The 22,158-nt window shown below is 32.2% G+C and overlaps 1 protein-coding gene across 2 annotated transcripts in view; it reads left to right on the top strand.

Moving 5' to 3' along the window:
* Nucleotides 1-22,158, top strand: part of LOC143198205 (heterogeneous nuclear ribonucleoprotein C-like 3) — a 608,535-nt gene that overhangs the window by 413,022 nt on the left and 173,355 nt on the right. For both annotated transcript variants that reach the window (XM_076407314.1, XM_076407315.1), the window contains one exon: nt 3,296-3,374. In XM_076407314.1, coding sequence (XP_076263429.1) covers nt 3,296-3,374 — 79 coding nt within the window. The remainder of the gene's footprint in view (nt 1-3,295; nt 3,375-22,158) is intronic.

Genomic DNA, 22,158 nt, shown 5'->3' with positions numbered 1-22,158 from the left:
TCTATACGACCATTTATTAAATGAGTTGGTAATATATAGCTTTCTTTCTGTTAACAGTTATTGAAACAGCTTTGTCATAAATGTCTGTAACCCAATGTTTTGTCCCATTCTAGCTTCTCCGTAATTAAATATTAATTAGAAAAACCACATAGTAGGTCATAATCACAGGTAGCCATAATCACTACGTGCTTAGGTTTCAATCTCCACACACATGTTTGGTAATATACAGAGGATACAACAAATAATATGAATACCAGACATATATCCAATGTGAGCCACCAATTGCTTTTAAAACGGCTGCAGGCCTTCAAGGAAGGTCTAGTTCGAAGAGCGCCTAAACAGTTTCCAACAAAATGTTGGCAAATTCTTGAACCATAATATCCGCCAATGGCTTTAATGATGTTGGAGATGGAAATATACTCCTCTCTCTCTCTCTGCTCTTAAACTCCTCATTAAGGTTTAATTATGTTGAGGACTGGCGATTGTGCTGACCAGGGAAAATGTTTGACGATACTCTGATACTCCGCAAACCAAGAATTTATATGAACGCCTTGTTATATTTGAGCGTGGCTTTGATGTTCGGTACCAATATGCCTATTGCAGTCGTAGTAAGAACTTCATCATCGGGGATGTCAAGATATTCCTTCGCAGTAATCCGGCCAGTGATATGATTGAGAGGACCAGCTAAATACCACAATATTACGAGCCAAAATACAACAGAACTTTATTAACTAACTTAATAAACTTTATTAACTAACTTCTTCTTCTATGGACAAAGTTCTTCTTGACTGTAGGAAGCAGCATGGATCATAGGTTTCTTTTGAAGTTTTCCACCCAAACATAAACCTGAGCGTGTTTAGAAAACAATACAAACGGTGAATCATAGAACCATACCAGATTCTTCAACAGAGCAAACATACAGAAAGATGCACTATACTGCATAGTGTTCAAGTTATTTTGCCAAGCCCCTTTTTATAAATTACAAAATAAATAGGGTTGAAAACAGAGTTTTTAGTTTACTTTAAAGCTATTTTTTAGTAATAAAAATGGCGTCTTGGAACGACTGTATCAACTATACTGCTGCACCAATCATATTATTATATAAACGAGCTCAATATTCTAGATTCTGAAGGCATCTCTCTGTTACATCAAACACACTTTTTTTCTTGTCAAACAACTAGGACAGTATCAATCACACTATGTAACATCTCCCTTCGGAGGAACTTCGCTAATAAGCGAGCCCTTGACGATCTGTTGTTTTGCGCTGTTTTTACCAAGTTTCCATAATATGATCTATGGAATAGTTTCTCAAGATTTGATATCTCCTCATTTTAATCTACAGTTGAGCAACTAAACTACTGCAATCCACTTTTGCTGGACCTTTATTTCAGTGGGCTTCAGTTTCGTTCACAATCACGTCAGTCCGCGTTTGTTCACCTTGCACGGTGAAATATAACCTTCGTACTGTGAATATATGGACATTCAGAGGTTCATTTCAAAACGTAATTGTTTCTTAATTCTATTAGTTCACGACTGGAAGAAAAACTGGAATACAATTTATAAAATTAATATGGGAATTGGTATATAAAATAATATCTGTATCTTATAAAAATAAAAAACATCACAAAAAATTAGGAGGCAAAAGCGACAGCAGTAATGTATCTTCATTAATGTTGGTCACTTTCCAGTTCATAAAATCTAATAAATGAAGCAAAATAGAAAAAGCACCTAGTGAACACGTTCAGATATATCGACATACTTGTCACTTTTATCTGGCTATAACTTTGTCTCTTGCCAAAATTCAATTTCAGTATCTAAGAAAAGCTTTGTTTTAATTTACTTATAACATTGTTACTAGTGGTTGTCAACTATCCTACAGTTTATCGATACGATAACTTAAATGTAGGTATATATTTAGGAGGACTCATCGGCCCTATCTTAGCATCTGGTAAAATAATGTTTATGTATAACATTGCTGTTTCTCTATTAAATGCGCGTCACTACACTACACTATACAAGATCAAATAATGTAATCAATTTGAATCTGTGTCCTGCTCTGGTGTTATTAAATGGTCGCATTACTTCAACATTGACATGAGAATCTCATGTATCCTTGTAATTCTCCCGACTTAATGAGTGACAGTCAGTATCTGAAGGACTCGGTATTAGTAATCAGTCCTGTAGTATCTCAGTACACCAGCAATACTTCTCAGGATTGAAGAAAACTAGTATTGTATTTATATTAATTTTCGTATCATCGCTTTATATTTTATTTATTTCTTTATATCACTTATCGTTAATTATAATTAATTATTTTCCAGGTTTGTGTCCAATTGTTTGCATTGTCACTTGCTTGTTGCAATTCTAAGTCTCCGAGACTAAGAATCGCAATGTCATAAGCAAATGTGGCCGTCATGATATTTTCCATTTGTGGTATAGCACATGTGTAGAGTAGGTAAATAATTGGACACAATACACTTGGTACCATGTAATCATACAAATTTTAACCATTTTCTAAATGTCTGGGACATGTTTTTGTTGAAATGCGACAAAAAGGAGAAGTTGGTGAGCATTATATTTCCTTTTCTTGGCATCTAAAAGGAAGATGTTGTCGTGTAGAACATTTTTTAACCAAAATCACTGGAGAAATGGCTGGCAAATTGCCAGTCTTTAAAACTTTTAGACCTTGAGAATAACATATTTGAAATGCTTTAATTATTGTACAACATAATATATATTCGATACTTCCTAAAATTATTACTGATTTTGGGTATTTGTTCAGTAATCACCCCAGTGGGCAATAACATTTCTTATGATAATTTTGTGTATATGGAATATTAAAAATCAATTTAGTACATACTCCAACGGTGTAAATAATCTTGCTCCAAAATGTGTATATGTCCATTAATTAAATGGAATTATAATAAAATTTTTAGTCTAGACAGTCTACATTAGGGTGCATTAAGACTCCTTCGAGATTCCTTACACTAATACTTTGAATTATACTCGACATGGGTTCTAAAGAGGCATCACATTGTACCACTTCAACGGAATTAATTTATTTATCAAGAAAAGAACCTATTCGATGCCGCCATTTGAATTATAATCACCAATAGCTCCATTCTTACACCACAATCGCTTGGAGCTACGTCGTGCAAGTGCTAAGTAATGAAGACAAATGTTTACAATATAAGCTTTTGTATTAATGTGAAATGAGCAATTAAGCTTAAAATATTTCAATAATATTAGAGTTAAAACAAAGATTCATAAACTAATTTACAATTATTTTTTGCAGATGTTAATATGGTAGCAGAGCCAAAACCACACCAAACCGGACGAAAACGACAGAACGTGGCCAAAACCGGAAACGACTGGTAAGAGCACCTTAAGATTCCTCCCTGTACTGATTCCTGATAGATGCGACCGACTAACGGCACCCGAGCTGCGGTTTAGAGCAATGTCATTCATCTACATGTTTACAAGTGGAAAGAAAGACGAATAACGTCGTTCCCGTACGGGTTTCTATCACTTTTCCATTACCACCTCGCCGTTTTTCGACGTAATAAAAACGTCTCCGTGTCTAATTTATTGCAAAACAGCGAATTCACGTTTTACGTTACAGGAGATCCTTTTTATATCGATTACAATAAATCCGCCACGAAGGCGTGACTTATAGAGAACAGCGACGTTCTTTTAAAGGAACAAAAAAAAATTGTGTCTCTTTTACAGGATTTTTGTTAGTTTTTCTTTATTCATGTCTAACAATTATGTAACAGATCCGTAGACACAATAACAAGGTGTAGGTTGAATAATATATTTTTCTATTTTGTAGTTGATTCTCGTTAAAAGTATAATTTTTAGAAAACATTTCCCATTGTACTCTTTAGAACTTTAGAAGAGACCAAATATAAATATTTAAAAATATAGTTTCTTTTGCTTTTTATCTTTATATATTTTGTAATTATTTTGCAATAAAAAATGAATAAACAAAAATTGTGTTAGTCGAAAGACAAATTGGGATTTAACCAATATTTTGGTATGCAACCAATATTACGATGCAAAGTCTATATTATCTGTTCATATGTACTTTTAAGTGCTCGTTAATTCGATCTACTATTAGTGTACACGTATATTTAGAAGCGGAAAGAAGAAATGGAACCTAACAACATAAAATATTCATCCAATTGTTGAAGTAACATAGAAAAATAAACAATTCACAATGCAGAAAAGATAAAGAAAAATTTAATTTTTTAAAAATCATCAGACATAGTTTCACTTGGTATAGTGATGAGCGTCATTGGCTAAAAGAACAGATGCCTCAATTTATCATTTCGTGGCAGCTAGTTCGACAATAATCATAATTTAGATTTCCAAGGACTGCATAAAAGTATTTCTATGAGAGGATTTTGTTCAAGTAATACGAAGATTGACAGAAAAAGTATACTGTAGTCAATAGCAAACCTATAATAGTTAGCCATCTTGATGTCATAAGCATTATTTCTCTCTGAACTTTAGCCAGAGACGTAAAGATTATCTTTATGGCTATTTATATACCTTTTGTCCATTTTTAATAATCACTACTTTTTCTCACCAAATCTTGTCACAATTTTGTGCAATAATTAAGTACCAATATCGATTTAGCAGCCATTAAAATGTGGTTATTTTAAATAAAAAATTCACTCTCTATTAATTTCTGAAATGATCTGGTATTAACTTGCCTATGAAAAAAAAACAGCTTATCATGTATAAAGTTGGGTAGGCAATTGCTCTGAATTAACTCAAAGTTTTCCTTGATATTATTTAGTCGCGTTCAGCTACCATAAGTGGATTGATGTTCTTCAAAGTACCACTAGCCTTGAACAATTGATGGTGCGAAACACCCTTGAGGATCCTTGGTGATGAAAAATACCTGTAGTTTATTGTCACAAACATCGCAGTTCATGGGTTAAAGCTATTGAAAGCGAACTGAGGTTACCCAAAGTACCTCTAACCATGAACTATTGTAATCTGAGAAGATTGAATTTTGGCAATGTTTAGATTGTTGAAACATATCTTAACCTAGTCTATCAGAATTTTGGCACAAACTTTAGGATGTACAGCTGCTAAAAGTAGACTGCTGTATTGGAGATAGTAGCTGAGTATTGCTGAGTCATAAGCTCTCGGAATTCAAGGTTGTTGGTACATATTAGATATATATTTGGGAAAATACAAAATATTAATGTTTTTCACATTTTTCTACATTAAATAACAGTTTTCCATTTAGAAATGCCAATTCGTTATATTTTCGACATTTTTGCTTTTGCTGTTTGATTTGGATGAATCTGCTGCCGAAGCCGATCAAACGCATTTATAAATATATATCGATACCGCTCTGTTATATTCCAATTAAAGTTTTTGATTTCAATTATTTAACTGTCGTAATTTTGGGGTTAACGAGAAAAAATTGCAGAACCAAAAAAATCGAAAACTGTTAATTGCAAGTCTTATTAAACAAATGTCTAGCACAAGGTAGCAAACAAGTTTCAGTCAATTTAGTAATTTTCTAACTAATCCTTGTTGTTTTCTGTCTGTAATTGTTGATTCTATTCTAAATAACAAATAACGTATTAAGGTTTAATGCTTACATGGCTATTCTATCCAACAATGTGGACTTTATACATTGCAAAATAATTAAACTAGCATTTAATTCAACTTTCCATATTTTTCGGTAGGTTGGTGAGCGGTTTGTAATATCGCTTTAAATATGACACATAGAAATTTTCTTCAGACTTAAAATTAAATATATGGTTTAAAACATTTATGTATTTTATATCAACGATCTGATGGCTTTTTCTAGTTGGTTGTTTTGGAAGTATGTCCTTTTATTGGAATTAACCTTGTTGTAGCGCACATTATGCAATCACTTTAGCCTAAAAATTCTTTCTTCATGCATATTTTAATCGTGACTCCCTTTTCTAATTCATGTTTCTCTGAAAATAGAATAGAAGGATTCATTTAAATATAATATGCTACTAAAACCTGTCCTTACAGCATTTTCAATATGAGATCACAACTACTACGCCACTGAACATTATAACAAGATATCATAAATAAGATTATTAACTTCATTTCATTTCATTTTCATTTTCATTCACTAATTCAGAGCATCTAATATAAGGACGCATGATCTTTCTTTACTTTTATGTTATAAACATAAGTATGGAATAATAGATAAAGTAATACATGTTTGTATATTAGAACAGTGAATACATATAAATAAAATAATTTTAAAATTGATATTTTACTTTATTATGTAAATTAAAACATATATTAAAGGAATGTCTACCCCTAGCCCCAGCGAGATTCGATCCTAGGACCTTATTATGGGCGAGCTAAACTTATAGCCCGCATGGCTACGTGTGTTTGTTTACATAATTTGTGTCACCGACTGTCTGACGGCTATCGTTGGTTGCTTGATTGGGGCGTTCTTTGTTTTATTGAAATATATTTATTTGTAGCGCATGTTACACAAAAATATTAGTTCTCAACAGTCTTTCTCCGTATAAGCTTTAACTATACCAAATTTTAAGTCCCCGGTATTCCCGTTTTGCTCAAAAAGGGAGGCAGAATGCTTGCTATTTTGACTTTATAACATGTCTTCGAGCCAGTAAATTAAACAAATAAATAATTGATCTGATCGTTGATTTAAGAAAAAGATTTCGAACACAATTACTACCTCGTATCGGTAATGAGTACCGATCTGCTTGGTAAGCTCCCATCCTAGTTGGCAGAAACTTAATGGGCGAATTCCCGAAAGGTAGAGAAAGAAACGCTCCTGGCATCGATGTCCTCGCAACGGCTAATCAAGATCGGGTTAAAAGTGAAGCCAATCTCGATTTTCGTGAACGGAAAACGACGCTGGGGAAATTCTGTCAAGGGCGAGAGGTTGCAATGATTTCCGACGCTTCTAAATAGATCGACAAACAACTTTTATTAGCGGCTTCGTTTCTTCTTCTCCGGCTCCCCGGAGGCTTTTCCACGGAACGGGCTGGGGAAAAAATATAGTTATTATCGCCCGTTTCCGCCAATTTTTTCTTGTATCGTCGGATATTTCACTGGATTAGCCGGCGAAAATTGGGCAAAACATCTTCGGTTTTGTATGTCACCGATATAAAATCGGATAAAATATCGTCATGATTTGTTATAGAATTTAACAAGATTCGGAAAAATAAACAGTAACAAGGTCTTGGAAGGGCCCGACGTTGATGCGATATCAATTCTGATAGCATATATTTTTCGTAGTTTGTTAAATCTGTAGTTTTTTATCTGGATACATTTTACTTAATACAGGTATTGTTAGAGTTGGGCTCAATAAGTTCAGCTTTTTATATTGAAGAAAATATAGACTGAGACTATATGAATATTTTTTCTTTTTCTTATTATTTTATAATTAGCGTTACGTAACAACAATCTCGTCATATCAAATAGTTAGAGATTAAATGACAACAAAAAACAAAGTGTTAGTTTGGTCCGTCAGATGAAAAATTTAGAAATATTAAACCTATAAATTAATTATAAATGAATTAAAATAGATTCTTATAGGGTACATTTTTAATCTATTTTATGTTGAAACCACACTTTTCAGCCTTTACTTTTTAGTATGTATCATTTTATAGCAGTGTGAACAAAACATGTATGTGTCAAGCCATGCTCCATCGATTTCAACACGTGAATACTGGTTTCGGAGTCTTATAGGTAGAGATTTTAACACCAAACACGAGCGTTCTGGATAGCGAAAAAAAATTATGACGAAGATTTGACGGCATTAGTCCACGACGAGCCCTGTAAAACAGAAAAAGAATGTGCGGAATCGTTGGAGGCAATCCAGGACACCATTTCCAATCGTTTGAAAATGCTTAAATTTTTTATGCCTTATGAATTGAGGAGATTGAAAAGCGTTTGGTTTGGTCATGAACGAGATGATGCTTTAACAGCAAAATTGTAACGGTTTCTTGCACCATATTGTTAAGAGCGATAAAAGCGGATTCATTGTTATAATAAAAAGCGAAAAAATCATGAAAACCCCTGTTCATATATCAATATGAACGGCAAAACCGAATGTCCGTGGTTCAAAGCTAATTCCAAGTAATGTATTTGGTGGTATGAGTATGGTATGGCATACTTCATCAGCTGAAACTTAATAAGGCTGAAATACAATAAAATGTTATTTTTGAACATAACCACAAGTTTCAAAACATGAAGAGTGCTAAAACCTGAAAGCATACAGTCGGTGGTATTCTTAAAATCTCGCATTTTCCGAATAATACTTGTTCAGATATATGGGTCGTGATCTGCCTGAGCAAAACTTCACTTCATATGAAGATAATCAAAAGATACATCGTTCTTTCGACATGGAAACCGTAAATTTTCTGAAAGATGGGAAAAAATAGCAGCTACTGTATAGCTTAAAAACCAAATGTTTTCTAAGGACTATTTTACTATCATTCAATTAAATACAAAATTATCTATAAATAAAGCAATTTGAGAAGAAAGGACTGCAAAAATGCATGACTATGCATATTAAGTTTATTAAACAGAAGTCGATTATTTCCCAATGGATGATTATTATTAATTATATATCGTGCTATTGGCTAGTTAAATTGGCTTATACTAAATGACATTACAAAGTTGATGTTTCGTATTAAAATTAAATTTTAAACTCCATTTTTATATGCTATTTTGAGTCCGTTCTTGAGTGACATTCGGTAACTGAAAGTCTCGCTGTAAGTAATCAATCCAGCAGAATATGAGTGCACCTATAATACTTTTCAGGACTTTATTCTGGAAAATTTGTATTGTGTTAATATTAATTTTTCGAAACACCCCATAATTGAATTCCGCGCATACATATAGGTTTCGATAGTTGCTTATATAATAGCAGTTTATTATGTAGTGATAATGTGATTTTATTCCAATTAATCAATATATTTGCTATATTTTTACTATAGTTCTTTCTTTCTGCTTTTTATATGTCCCTTCCAGTCTCAAGTTTTACCTCAAGATTGATTCTGAGATACTTAGCAATATGGTAACATCTGTATTGTGAAATATTAGACGTGAAATACACATGCATATATTTACTTCCGTTAATTTTTGTTTTCCAGGTTTGAGTCCAGTAAACGTCAATTGGCTCTTATAATTTTCGTATTATATTGTTTCTATTTTCTCTGACAGCAAGAATTGCAGCATCTTGGGAAAATGTAGCCATCGTGATATTTTCCATTTGTGTTATATGAGATGTGTAGAGTAGGTAAATAATTGGCGCGAATACACTTCCTTGTCGGACACCTACTTTAGCTTATTTTATTGTACAGTAGATTTCCTCTTGTTTACATTTTGTAACATTTTCTGTAGTTTATTAACAAGGCCATTGTGCCATACCTTATCAAACCTTATATCATACCTTATTCTAGCTGAACATACCTGAAGGTATATTAATAGACACTTCAATAAATGAGCTCCAAAAGCTAGACAAAACTTCTAAACTGGAACTTAATTTAATTACTTTTCTCTATGTTATTCAAAAAAATAATCTATCTATTTAGTAATCGTCGAGGTGGCTCCGCGGCATTCTATTTCGGAACATTTGGAGGATGGCTATGTTGGATTTGACAGCACCTTATAGTTCAACACCAAATACTCAAAATAAAAAAGAATTGACTTATGCAGCAATACTCGATATGTAAATATATAATATGTAATATAATTTAGATTTATAAAGTAATTAAAGCAATATACCTGATTTAGTTTAACATCAAGTTGTTTAAACTATGATTTCGTCCTTTATTAGTATAATATAAGCATCAATTCATTCGATTAATTGCCATAGTTCAGTTGTTAATATTTGGCCTGGATAAGTTCTTCTAGATAGGATGAAGGTCGAGTGAATAGATTGTGTTTAATTCGTTAATAATAAATCAGTATGTATGATTTCAGTAGTTGATAATACAAATGGAGCAGAAGTTAACTTGCAGCCCAGTGTTACTGAAGTTAAGTAAACTTTCCTTTATATTAGTTGAATATGGAAGACAATATCGATTCGCCAATTATGTCTTTACTTCTTTCTATTATACAATATAAACCCTATATTTCACCTATGTCACTTTGTCCCTTATGTAACAAAACTAATGCGATGGCGCATTTGTGGTCTATTTTATTGGCTTTTAAAACTGTTTTATTATTGATGAAGCTTAGCGATCATTTCGGACGTGAAACGAGAGAACGTCATCAATTCGCCATTTTTTCGACATTATATTTTTCCATTCCATTTCGGGTATAAACGACGAAACAATATGTCATTTAGTTGGCAACGGCCGTAACCAAATTGCAATCATTTTTATTTGCTTAATGCGGTCCTTTTTGTCGGCCGAAAAATTTGTCATGTTCGAATAACATTAAATAAAAGCGATTTTTTTCTCTCGTTGGGTCCATCAGCCGCGAACACAGCTGCGGCTCGGCTTTTTCCCCACCAAACGCACGCACATTACCAACTGGATCGTTCATCGAATCAGTGATTAATCCCTTTCAAATATTTATCAACATATCTGCCGCAGTCACAATGCCTTGTTACAGACGAGCTACATGTGCGATATGATTGATTCGGATCGATTCGGATGACGCCCGCTACAAGAATTGAACGATGGATGCGACTGGATTGAAACACGGTTTCGGATCAGGCTGGAGGTTTTGAATGGGACACGCTTAGTTGCTAAACAAATGGCCGGCAAACTAAATTATGGCTGAGTCTTTACTGATTTTTCATAGAATTTTGTTAATCAAAGAATGAAACAACAACCAACTTATTCTTGGAAATATTTCTACTTTCTATATGATCTTACGCATATATGTTATGAGTATTATTGGACGTAAAAGACATATAACATAAGAAGCTGATATATAAACTGCACAAAATGTTTACCTCAACATACTCTTAAATATTGAACCCTAAACTCCGGTAAGATATTTAGAATTAAACAAGAAAAAGCTTACTCAAGCATAAAGAAGTAAAAACGGGTATACCGTAAAGCAGGATTTTGGATTCTCTTCTTTATCTACTCTATACATGTGACATAGACATACACCACAAATAGACATTATCGCTACTTATTACTATGTAGTCATAGTAATATGGAATATTACTACCGCTACATTTGTCGAAGGTAATGTGATTCTTCATACTAAAGCCAATAGCGAAGAGTAAAAATCAACCAGATCAATCAGCGCATATTGAATTCATTAATAACCAAACTCTTCATAAAGCAACAAATATGAATAAAATTACTATCCCATACAACGGTAAGTACTTTTGGATGAACCTTGATTCAAAACTTCGCCGGGAAGAGCATATCAATAAAAAAAGAAAATAACTGAAATACAAAAAGATATATTGGTTATTTGGAAGAATATCTAAATTATCCGTACATATGCTATACAAGCAGATACTATAACACATAGGACAGAATTCAGTTGTGGGGTGTTCCGCGAGAACTAATATCAACATGCTAAAAGTATTTTAGAATAAAGTGCTGAGAAGTATTGTGAATATACCTGGATACTATAGGAACATTTACTTATACCGAGATCTTCGGGTTTCAACTGTCATTATGAAATTAAGAGATTCGTATCAAGACACGTGGAAAGACTCCACTTCCATGTGAACTCCGCAACTCTTGAACAATGCTGAACTAGGATGCGGAAAGAAACCAAACGAAGTGATTTAGTATATCTATATAGTAAAATGCACTAAATAGTAAAAATACTGACAAGTGTTAATACCCTTTAATTTACTAGAAACTAAATAAGGGCTTTTCTAGATAAGTACATAGTTTTAAGTCACTACAGAAACAAATCTTAAGTTGCTAGGTAACAACTGGTAATAATATATCAATAGATTTTAAAATAATATCTTAGATTATACACAAATACCGGCACCAAAGACGTTTAAAAGATTTGATGCAGCGCTTTATTCAGTATTTTAAACTAATTCCAAGCCCTACTGAATAACCGATATAATTGGTAGTGATTTGAGCCAAACCTAACGAATTAGCTACGGACCACATATTTTACTATTCAATTTCTATGTCTTTTGACTCGCGTCAGCAAATCAAACATGGGGAAATATAGACATCGCGTGCAATATGATACTAAAAAACTGTTGACATATAGATTGAGGCTTCTGACCGATCATCTGCTATTTTAAATCTCAGCAGGATTATCTAAGTGTAGGAGTTTGAACACTTCTCTTCCCTTCACGTTCGCACTTATCGATTCGAAGACGACAGGGAGCAACACAAAAAAGGGCATGAAACAAGGTCATTTAAAGCTATCCAAAAATAGGAAGTCTACATAATCCAAACTTAGAAGGGTTGCGGCCAAATGCCTCGACATTTAGTAATGTTTTAGTACCGACAGCAGCATATTCTCAACAGAAATAAACATTCTCCTCGAAAATCCCGACTATGGATTGGTGACAATAGTTACAATGTGGTCAACTTCATACTAATAAAAACTCGTCATATCCAACTTAATGTACTGAGGAACTTTTTTAAGCTAATACCCAGTTTTGGTTTAGATATATTAGATTGTCCAGTATCTAGTATTCTTTTTATCCACTAGCTTACCATATGTATATCTACTAAAAAAAAGTTTGATATAACTTCTTCGGCTTCATTTGTTGCTAATTATGAGAAACTGCTCAATAGTGGACAAAGGAATATATATATATATATATATATACATATATATATATATATATATATATATATATATATATATATATATATATATATATATATATATATATATGACTATGACAATTAATAAGCCAAAGAGCCAAAAAATGACAATTTGTGGCTTGGAGTTAGAAAATCCATGCTTTTCGCTACACCAATTATATGTTGAATAGTCAAGAGTTTGTTCATTTATAACCCTCACGGATTTATTAAATATATTGTTCATAAAATCGAATTATGATAGAAAAAAACAAATATAATTCCTGTTAAATAGTCACAAACAATTTATAGGTTAAGTTGTGATAATTGTTGATATGATGGCGTCAGATATTTCAATATTTTTTTAATATATACTTTTAAGCAGGACCAAGTCTGCCGAGTCTAATCGTATTCGTATATAATAATAATTCCATGTAATCAGTCTCTAGAATGAGTTATTTAAAGTTTATTGAAGATATGATTTGTATGTACTCCATATAATTACATGTTGTAATAATTACACGATATTTTGGTTGTGTATCCTAAGTTATAACTTTTCAATATTTTACATCCTTATTGCATAAATTCTCGATTATTAGTGATGTACCAATACACACTCTATTGTTCTTCTAGAATACATATATTCACGATATAAGTCGTCGACGTTGGTGTTACAATTCATAGGGGCAAAGTTTAAATTGGATGATTGATGATTGGGCACCCGCAGAGCCAATAAAAGAGCGGCCTTATCGCAACCGTTAACATTCCATTGACATGGTAAATTCGAGGTTATTTCCACCTAACCCCACCCAATCAGATTTTTAGTCGTTCGCCAAATGACAAACCATTTACCAGAATTGACAGTGTGAGTTTTCGGTCGGTTGCCCTCGGACGGGGATATCGAACGTCGTCGACCTTCCTTATCGGAGAAAAATTGACGCGTGACGATTACGATCTCGCTTTATTGGCTAATAAATTCCAATCTGGAGGTCCGGTAGCAAATTAGATAAACTTTTTCGATCGCTGTCCGGCACCGTTCAACGCTACGTCAATAACAGATTTTTTGAAGACTTTTTGACTAGTAATATTCGGTAAAAATACACAAACATTCTATCTATAAGCTTTTTCTTATACTTTTTTGTATTAACCCCCAAATATGAACCAAAAAAGAGAAATTACGAATAATTCTGGTCTATCTAGTCCAAGTTACTAAGTCCACCATCTATGGGATCTTGGAAAGCAAATTAAATTAAAATTTACTCTATTTTCCTTCGTTATCTACATAAACTAGTGATCGCCCAGCGGCTGAAATTCGACCACAATGTACTGAATTAACCATTTTTCTGTTATAATAGAATAAAAAGACTAATATAATAATGGTATGTTACTAAAATTTGTTTTCACAGTATTTTCAATATAAGATCAGACATGTATTTGATGAAAATAATAAATGTCTATAGAGGCAATAATGTAGATTAAAACATATTAAAGTATATTCAAACTATCTTAAGAACACTCGCTATTTTTTTTTAAATTGCTGTTAATTAATTCTAATTTCCATTAACTTAAAGTATTAATAAGTGTAATTTGCTATGCCACTGAACATTATAACAAAGTGTCATAAGTAAGATCATTTTCAAAACTGTAACAACTTCAGATTCTCAAATTTAAAATATACATGATCTTTCTTTACTTTAGTGTTGTAAACATCAGTATAGAAAGTAAATGAAGATATATATGTTTATATATTCAAACAGAGAATATATGTATACAACAACTTTGAAATTGATATTTGACATTAGCATGTATGTTATATTAAAACATTAACGAACAAAATTAAGTAATTTATTTTTTACAATCTGGAAATGTATATTAAAGAAATGTATTTGCAATTATTATATTACTTATCAATTTGCCAAAATGTAGCCCTATAAAATAAATAATCAAAATAATCGATACAACTTTCAAAGAATAAAATATCATATATTCACATACCTTATTACATTAATCCTATATACATACATTAATCCTTAAACACCTTAAAATTTATCTATGCTTTAAAATATTTAAAAATGTCTTGTTCATAATTGCTTCTAATTGACCTGTGTAAAATATCATATATTCACATACCTTATTACATTAATCCTATATACATACATTAATCCTTAAACACCTTAAAATTTATCTATGCTTTAAAATATTTAAAAATGTCTTGTTCATAATTGCTTCTAATTGACCTGTGCATTCCATCTATGCAAATTATGTAGTTAGTTCCATTTTAGCTCTTACATATTTTCACTACTTCATTTTTGTATTCATATAGTCCTTATATTTTAGCCATATTGCTAAAAAAATATATTACAAAAACAATAGAAACATCAGGCTAATTAAAAGTATAATTTATTTAACTAAATTTTCGATAAAATTACCATATTATTTGCTTATTTATTTCACTCTTGGATATCGACCTTGCAGATAGGTCAGCTTTAGTTTACTTTCAATGGTTTTCGTTTATCTACTTTGTCTTATACCCACTTGGAAATTGATAACTCACCAAGAAATGATGAATTAAAATTCTTTGAAATTATTTAATAAGCGTTAATATTCTATGCGACATCCATTTTAACTCTTGGTGCACAAATTAACGTATTTTTTATCTGTAATATTCGGTTAGTGCTTCAGATATCAAATTAAATTAAATGCTCATTTCGAAAATCTAAATATTTTATAAGCGAGCAAAGAAAATAAGCAAAGAAAACAGACGATTTTTTTACTCTCGAATTTTGTTAATCTATTTTGGGATGAAATTTTCACATGTCATGTTTTTCTTTTGCATTAGTTTATTTTCTCTGAAAAAAAACATTGATTTGCGTAATCACACTATTCTTAATAGATCTCTATATACAAAATTTCTATAACTCTTATAATATTTCCAACAATACGGAAATAATCGAAAGTAACACAAAATCTTAAACAATACTTAAACCATGTACATTCCGTTTAAACATCCATGAAATCTAAAATTTAAGAATTCTTCTTCCCATCCAAAATTTTCTGCCGGCATTTTGCTGCACAGCGTTGCCAGATTTTGATTTTAAAACCATGGCTGATTTACGTACAACAGAAACGGCGAATAATTTATAAGAGTTGGAGCTGGCAGCTCGTTGGTCAGGGTCTAAAATATTTGTTTACAATGTTTACGCCCCAACAGCGTTGTGTTATTATGCGACTCAACCCTCACATAAATTTAACGAACGCTATCCTATATGTTATTTTATTTAAACCTTTAAAAATATATATGTTATAATGCATAATATTAGTTCATGAATTAATTTATCACCATCAGCATACATTCACTAGATTAAACTCAAATTAGACTATTTAAACTATAGTTAAGAGTAACATATACATTATACAAGTTCGTGTGGTTTGGTAACTTTGCTGTGATTTAGTAACCTTATTGCACGTTTTAATGCGAAATATTGGGTAACGCGTGGATCCACTACATTTCCTCGTCGGTGACATAGCGATAAGCATTGATAAATAACCGAAAAACTTTATTTTGACAGCGTTGGATTATGGGTCCGTTTGATGACTTAATGTAACCCCATATTTGCACCCCGTATATCCCAATAGGCTATATTATTAACTAATCTAATCTATTAATCTTAGGCCAATAAAAAAGTATTTTCCAACTAACCATTACAGTTATTAGATTTTCGCTTTGTTCTACTATGTTTCTTGTCTAATAATATGTTTCCGGTTTAGTCTACCATCGAAAATAGTGACGAGCTATTTTATTGATTCTACATCAGAAATCGAGCATAAAAAATTGCAGAATACCGCATGTTCGGCAGAATAGAAATTTATAATTCAGGAAATTTTCCAAGAAGGCAAAATATAAGTTTAACATATTGCAACAGATATCTGTCTTATCCAGCCTAGTTAGTAGTGTAAGTGCGATGATTGTTTTCTATGGACAATTGCAAACATAAAGTATATTTATATTGGGGCTACTAAGGGGGAAGATTTTTTAATGGCTATGATAATCGCTAAAATGAATAAATATGCAACAAAAGACAAATAGAAGTGCATCCAGAAATTATAATATAATAAATATTTCCTTTTTATTTAACTGCTTTCTTATAAGCTATTCCACTGTTTTACTTTCAATTTTATAATTTTATATGCAGAACAATAATCTTACTAAGGAATTATCCTATTGGCTAATGTTTTGAATTTTAATACGTCAGCAATTAAAACAAAATTTATAACCACTCCTCAGAACCCTATTACAGACACAATCCAAAGTACAATTAACCAGTTTCAACACCTGCAAACTTATTAAACAAAAATAGATAGATTTTCTTGTATAATAGACCAAATATTAAATAAAATAATTCATAAAAATTAAAATAAATTAATACTTTTTCTGTAAATTGTTTATTATCTTGTTATAATATTTTACAACTATTTTATTTTGACATATTCTTCATAATTTCTGTAGATATGATTATATCGTTCTATTAGTGGGACTACGGCTTATTCTTTTTAGTGATTTCATTTCTTTATAAATTATGTAATATCATAAAATATTCTCACAACTATATCATTTTGTCAATAAGTTTATATGATTACCTCGTTGAATATTGTTATAAATTATTTAACGTTTTATAATATGTTCACAACTGTATAATTTGAACATTAGCTTCATAATTATTGTTTATATGATCAACTCATACTACTACTAGGGCTATGTGTTATTTTTTTAGTGATATAGTGTGTACCATGAATTAACAAGTTCTTAATCTACCAAGTACCTAGATCCAAGATCTTAAATCAAATCTTATTACTAACAATTAGTTTTCAGTGATTTTTTCTCACCTCCCTGAAGGTCGAATTCCAAAACTTCTTATTGTTATTTGAGTACAAGAAACTTCTAACAGTTGTCAAATGTTTATATATTGGTAAATAATTGGCATCCAATCAAAAGAAATGCTAAGAAATGAGAACTTTCTACAACAATGGTAAAAAAGTACCCAAACACATTGAAATATCAATTTTTACTAAGCTAACCAGCCTATTCACCAGACATTGCCCCTATAATTAAAAAATTAAGTGGCTTTTTCCATAGGACCTTAAAAGATATCTTATTTTTTTCGAAGGTAATCTGATGAAATACAAAAATGTTCACACGTTCCCTCAAAGCGTGCTTCCGAATGCACAAAAACCACATGTGATCTATATTGCCGATTCCAGCCATGTTCCACGATGCAGGAAATAATGTAAATCGGCGAAGATACAAAGCAAAACCATTTGTTTTGTTTACAAGAGAGTTTTCACGTACAATCCAATTACTTTCGGCGTCCTAGGGGAGCTTCCGTACCTTTACAATACGGTAAAAGATTACTGCGCCACAACGCTGGATCTGGAGGCGAGATTTGGCGGCGGGAAATGGAAAGGACGAGGGGGAGGGTGTAGCGACATGGTCACTTGACGACACGTGTTAATTGGATCGAGCGACCGTTCTATTGTTAATGTAATTTGTTTAAACAGAGCTGTATCAAAACGAGAAGTAAGCGACGAGTTAAACTCACGTAAATGTTACGCCTGTAAAAACATAGAACTAACTTCATGATTTGTATTAACTGGCAATTAATTTTGAACAGTTGTCTTAACTTTAATAACGTATTCTCTGTTTAATTTGAATGGTGAGTTTACTTCTTTCTCTATAGCTACCACGTTGTATTTTGTAATTTGTTTACTGTTTCTTATGTCTGCCTTTATTGGAAATCTACTTTAAAGAAACAGTTTTCAACTGTAGTATTGAATAATAAGTGTACTGGAGTTGATGGAAACTGAAAAAAATGTTGACTCAAAAACAAATTAATTAAAATTAAAATTCCTGTTATTATTTCCGTTTTTAGAAATTTACAGATCCATATCAAGTTCATCTTTTACAGTACAGTACTAATTCTAATGGAAGAGAATAAAAGACAGTAAAAAATGAAAGACAGAGACGAGAGAATGGTCGCAAAAAGCATAGCTTGCTGGCGCAAAGCATACGAGGAAGAGGAAGGAGATTGAAACACTTTGATTGATCTCTTCTCCAAGACTCGGTGTCTTTTTACCGTATCTCTAGTAAAAGCTCGGATGATTTACATTTGAACATTTGATTGATAGAGAGTCGAGAGTGGCCAGCAGACTTCGCCTTGGTATCCGCTTATTCATTCCCAGGTGTCCCTACATGAGAGGGAATTAGTTAAATCTACATGAGAAGGAAAATTAGGGAGTTAGAGACTAGATACCATACTTCCATTCAAGGAAGAAATCCAGCGAGCTGTAGGAGTCAAAAAGGATAAGCCACTTTCTGTACAGTTGGATAGAAAAATAATTTGAAGATGTAAGTGTAAGTGTAAGGCGTATAGTTCCGTGGTGAGTATCGTTCTCTTTTCAGCGAGCCTAATTCTAAAGACAAGATTGTCCATTAGAGATAAAGGCATAACCAAGTCCTGTACTGGAACTATCTATAAAAGAAGCCGTGGAAGCTTAACGGGAAAGTTTGGGAAACTGTACAGGAAGTAAATCAAAAGAGCTAAATCCAGTTACGGAGAGTAAATCAGATATAATGGAAGAGGTGCTGGGTGCACGAATAGATTGAGGGCGATTGAAGGTCGTAAAATGAATCCATCAAAAGAGTAAACAGATAAAGGAAAGCAATGCAATGGATTATACAGAAATTTAATTTAATTGAACTTAAATTAAACCAAATGTATTGACTTGATGGACGCAGTACTTTGATATTACTGTATTTCTCCGTAGTTTCTTATTTTACTCCCTATGCTCGTTTTATTAATAAAATTAGATTTAAACATTACATTAATAGTCATTATATAGTAGTCATTTTAGCTCATACATTCTAACTAAATGCACATGTATTTTCTGAACAACTACACACATATCTATGCACACAAATCTTTCACAGTCTACAATACAATTTTCTATGGTCATCCTACATTAGTTATAAATTCATCTTTAGTTACTTCCATTCTCGTCACCCTGTATTGGTAAGTAATTGGCATTGGATTGTATTCGCAAATCTCAAAGATTTCCTATCCTATCACTGTCACCTTCGAAGCCATCATTTAAGTCAATAACTAAACTGTTAATTTTCAATCTAATAATTATTCAACCAATTTGAAAACATAATACCCATGTCTCGTCTAGCTATACAAACAATGTATGAAAGGATGGCTTACATCCCTCAAGGACCTGCATATTTTTAAGATTTCTGTGGATATTTCTCAGACTGATAGTTTTCTCTGAAATAATTCTACTAAATTATGTTTATATCGCAAAAATTACTCACTGTTCTTATACATTTCATAATTCTGATCTCCAATAGAGCTAACAACAAGGTTATCTTGATTCGCCAACCGCTTTGTATGTGGATGATTTACTTTTGATGAATTGAAGGTTGTATTGTTTTTCATATTATGACAGATTTTAGTCACAATGCCCAACGAATATTCAGTGCAGTTGCGAAAAATATTTCCAAAAATACTTCATCAACTTAATATTTAATAACATCACTACATACCCCTGCAACGCAGTTTACTGGTAATAGGTTTGTTTCTGACCCTGACTATGTGTTGGCTTTGGCATTATAAGATTAATCACAAATATTAAACGCAGATATGTTTTTGGATAGGTATGCCGGTTTATAACTTCTAAATATAATCATTAATGTTTTGTAAAACGTTGCAGATATTTAAAAGCCAAGCGAATTTTATAGGCTGATTCAATTATATGTATGGACGCATTAGTTAGCATTCTAGCTCTTTTTAGTTCTTTTTAGTTATAAGTTCTCTATCATTTCGAATAGCATATAAATTAAAATATTCTACATGTTATGTATATAACAATAACATAAGAAGTTTTAGTTGCTAATTGGGCAGATTGTTCCACCACTAAGGGTGAAAATAAACTGATTATAACAAATTACACCTTTAAAATAAATTAGGAATCCACAACGCACGAGTTTTGATGTTGCGGATAAAGCCGACTATCATAATCTAAAGGATATTCCCAACATTTTTCCCCGACAGACCCGCTCCGACTAATACACAATTACAAGCGGCAGCTCGAAACTTCATTATTTTCCGGGTGGAGAGAAGAGAAGAAAAAAAACCAAACCGCCGTCGTCCCCGTCCGAAATTTTATGCAAATCTAGGCGGAGGCATAATAAAAAAGGAGGCTCAGTTTATATACTGGGAGGGGAATTAGGTGTCGCAAAATTACACTACCCCTTCAAATCTCACTTGATTCCAATCTCGGCTTTCCAGAAATGCCCCTTAAATTGGGGTCGAAATGGAATATTTGATTTCCAATTTGAGCGGCTAGGAATTGCCTTATTCGAATTAATTTAACTACTCACGTTCGTTTTAAGAAAGGCGTCGAATGTAATTAATTTCGACGCTGATTGTCTACGGTCCGCCTGAATTATTTAACAGAGTTGCGTCAACGATTTGTCGTCACTAATTACTACACACATTGTCTGTTTTATCAGTTAACATTTTACTTATCTCAGTGTCTATATACAAGATAAGTTTTAAAATATACAACGTTTTTGGATATAAACAAATCGATAACAGTCTGTATTATGACTTTTTTAAAATCTTCTCTGGATTTATGCGGTATCCATTTTACCTTTGGAATCTGGGTTGTAGCAAGGAACCTAAGGAATATACTTTATATCAAGAAAATTTATTAATAACTAATATATATCTAAGATAAGATAAATCAGCAAAACATGCAGACGTTTGCTAATCATTTTATTTATTTATTTATATAGACCCTCATCCTTCGGGACTATTTAGGGACTATTTATAAATATATTTACGGTATCAGGTATCAGTTAAAGTCGACAATGTTATTACAAATATGTTGCAAGGTGAGAGGTAAAATATGTAAAAGATTTTTTCAGATTTATTTATTAAAGGCCCATCAGCCTCAAGGGCTATTTAGGACCTATGCACTATAGGCATTTTAATATTACAGAACAAACAATATAAAGAACAAAACTAAAAGAGGTTATAGTTGATTGAACATATGTATGATAATAAATTGTGTGAACAGTTTAAAAGACATAAATTAACAGCAGTATTATTCATAGTCTATTATATATTTTAGAGTACTCCGATGGCAGCCAAATGGTTCAGCAGTTGTTCAAAGTTCTTCATTTGTAGAAGTTGTTTCATGGATCCCTTCAGGCCAGAGAATCGTCTTGGGTGAGCGTGCCCAGATGCACAGCGGAGATCTACATCTATCACAAATGGGCGGACTTTCTCCTTTGAGTAGAAACTCGTGAGTCAGCCGAAAACGGCCTATTCTGAGCCTGGAAAAAATA

Source organism: Rhynchophorus ferrugineus, unplaced genomic scaffold (genome assembly GCF_030347505.1).
Source record: "Rhynchophorus ferrugineus isolate W39M unplaced genomic scaffold, kcgeb_rfMv2 rfM6, whole genome shotgun sequence".
Taxonomy (NCBI): domain Eukaryota; kingdom Metazoa; phylum Arthropoda; class Insecta; order Coleoptera; family Curculionidae; genus Rhynchophorus; species Rhynchophorus ferrugineus.
Note: the sequence above shows the minus strand (reverse complement) of the source record. Positions and strands in the feature narration are given on the sequence as shown.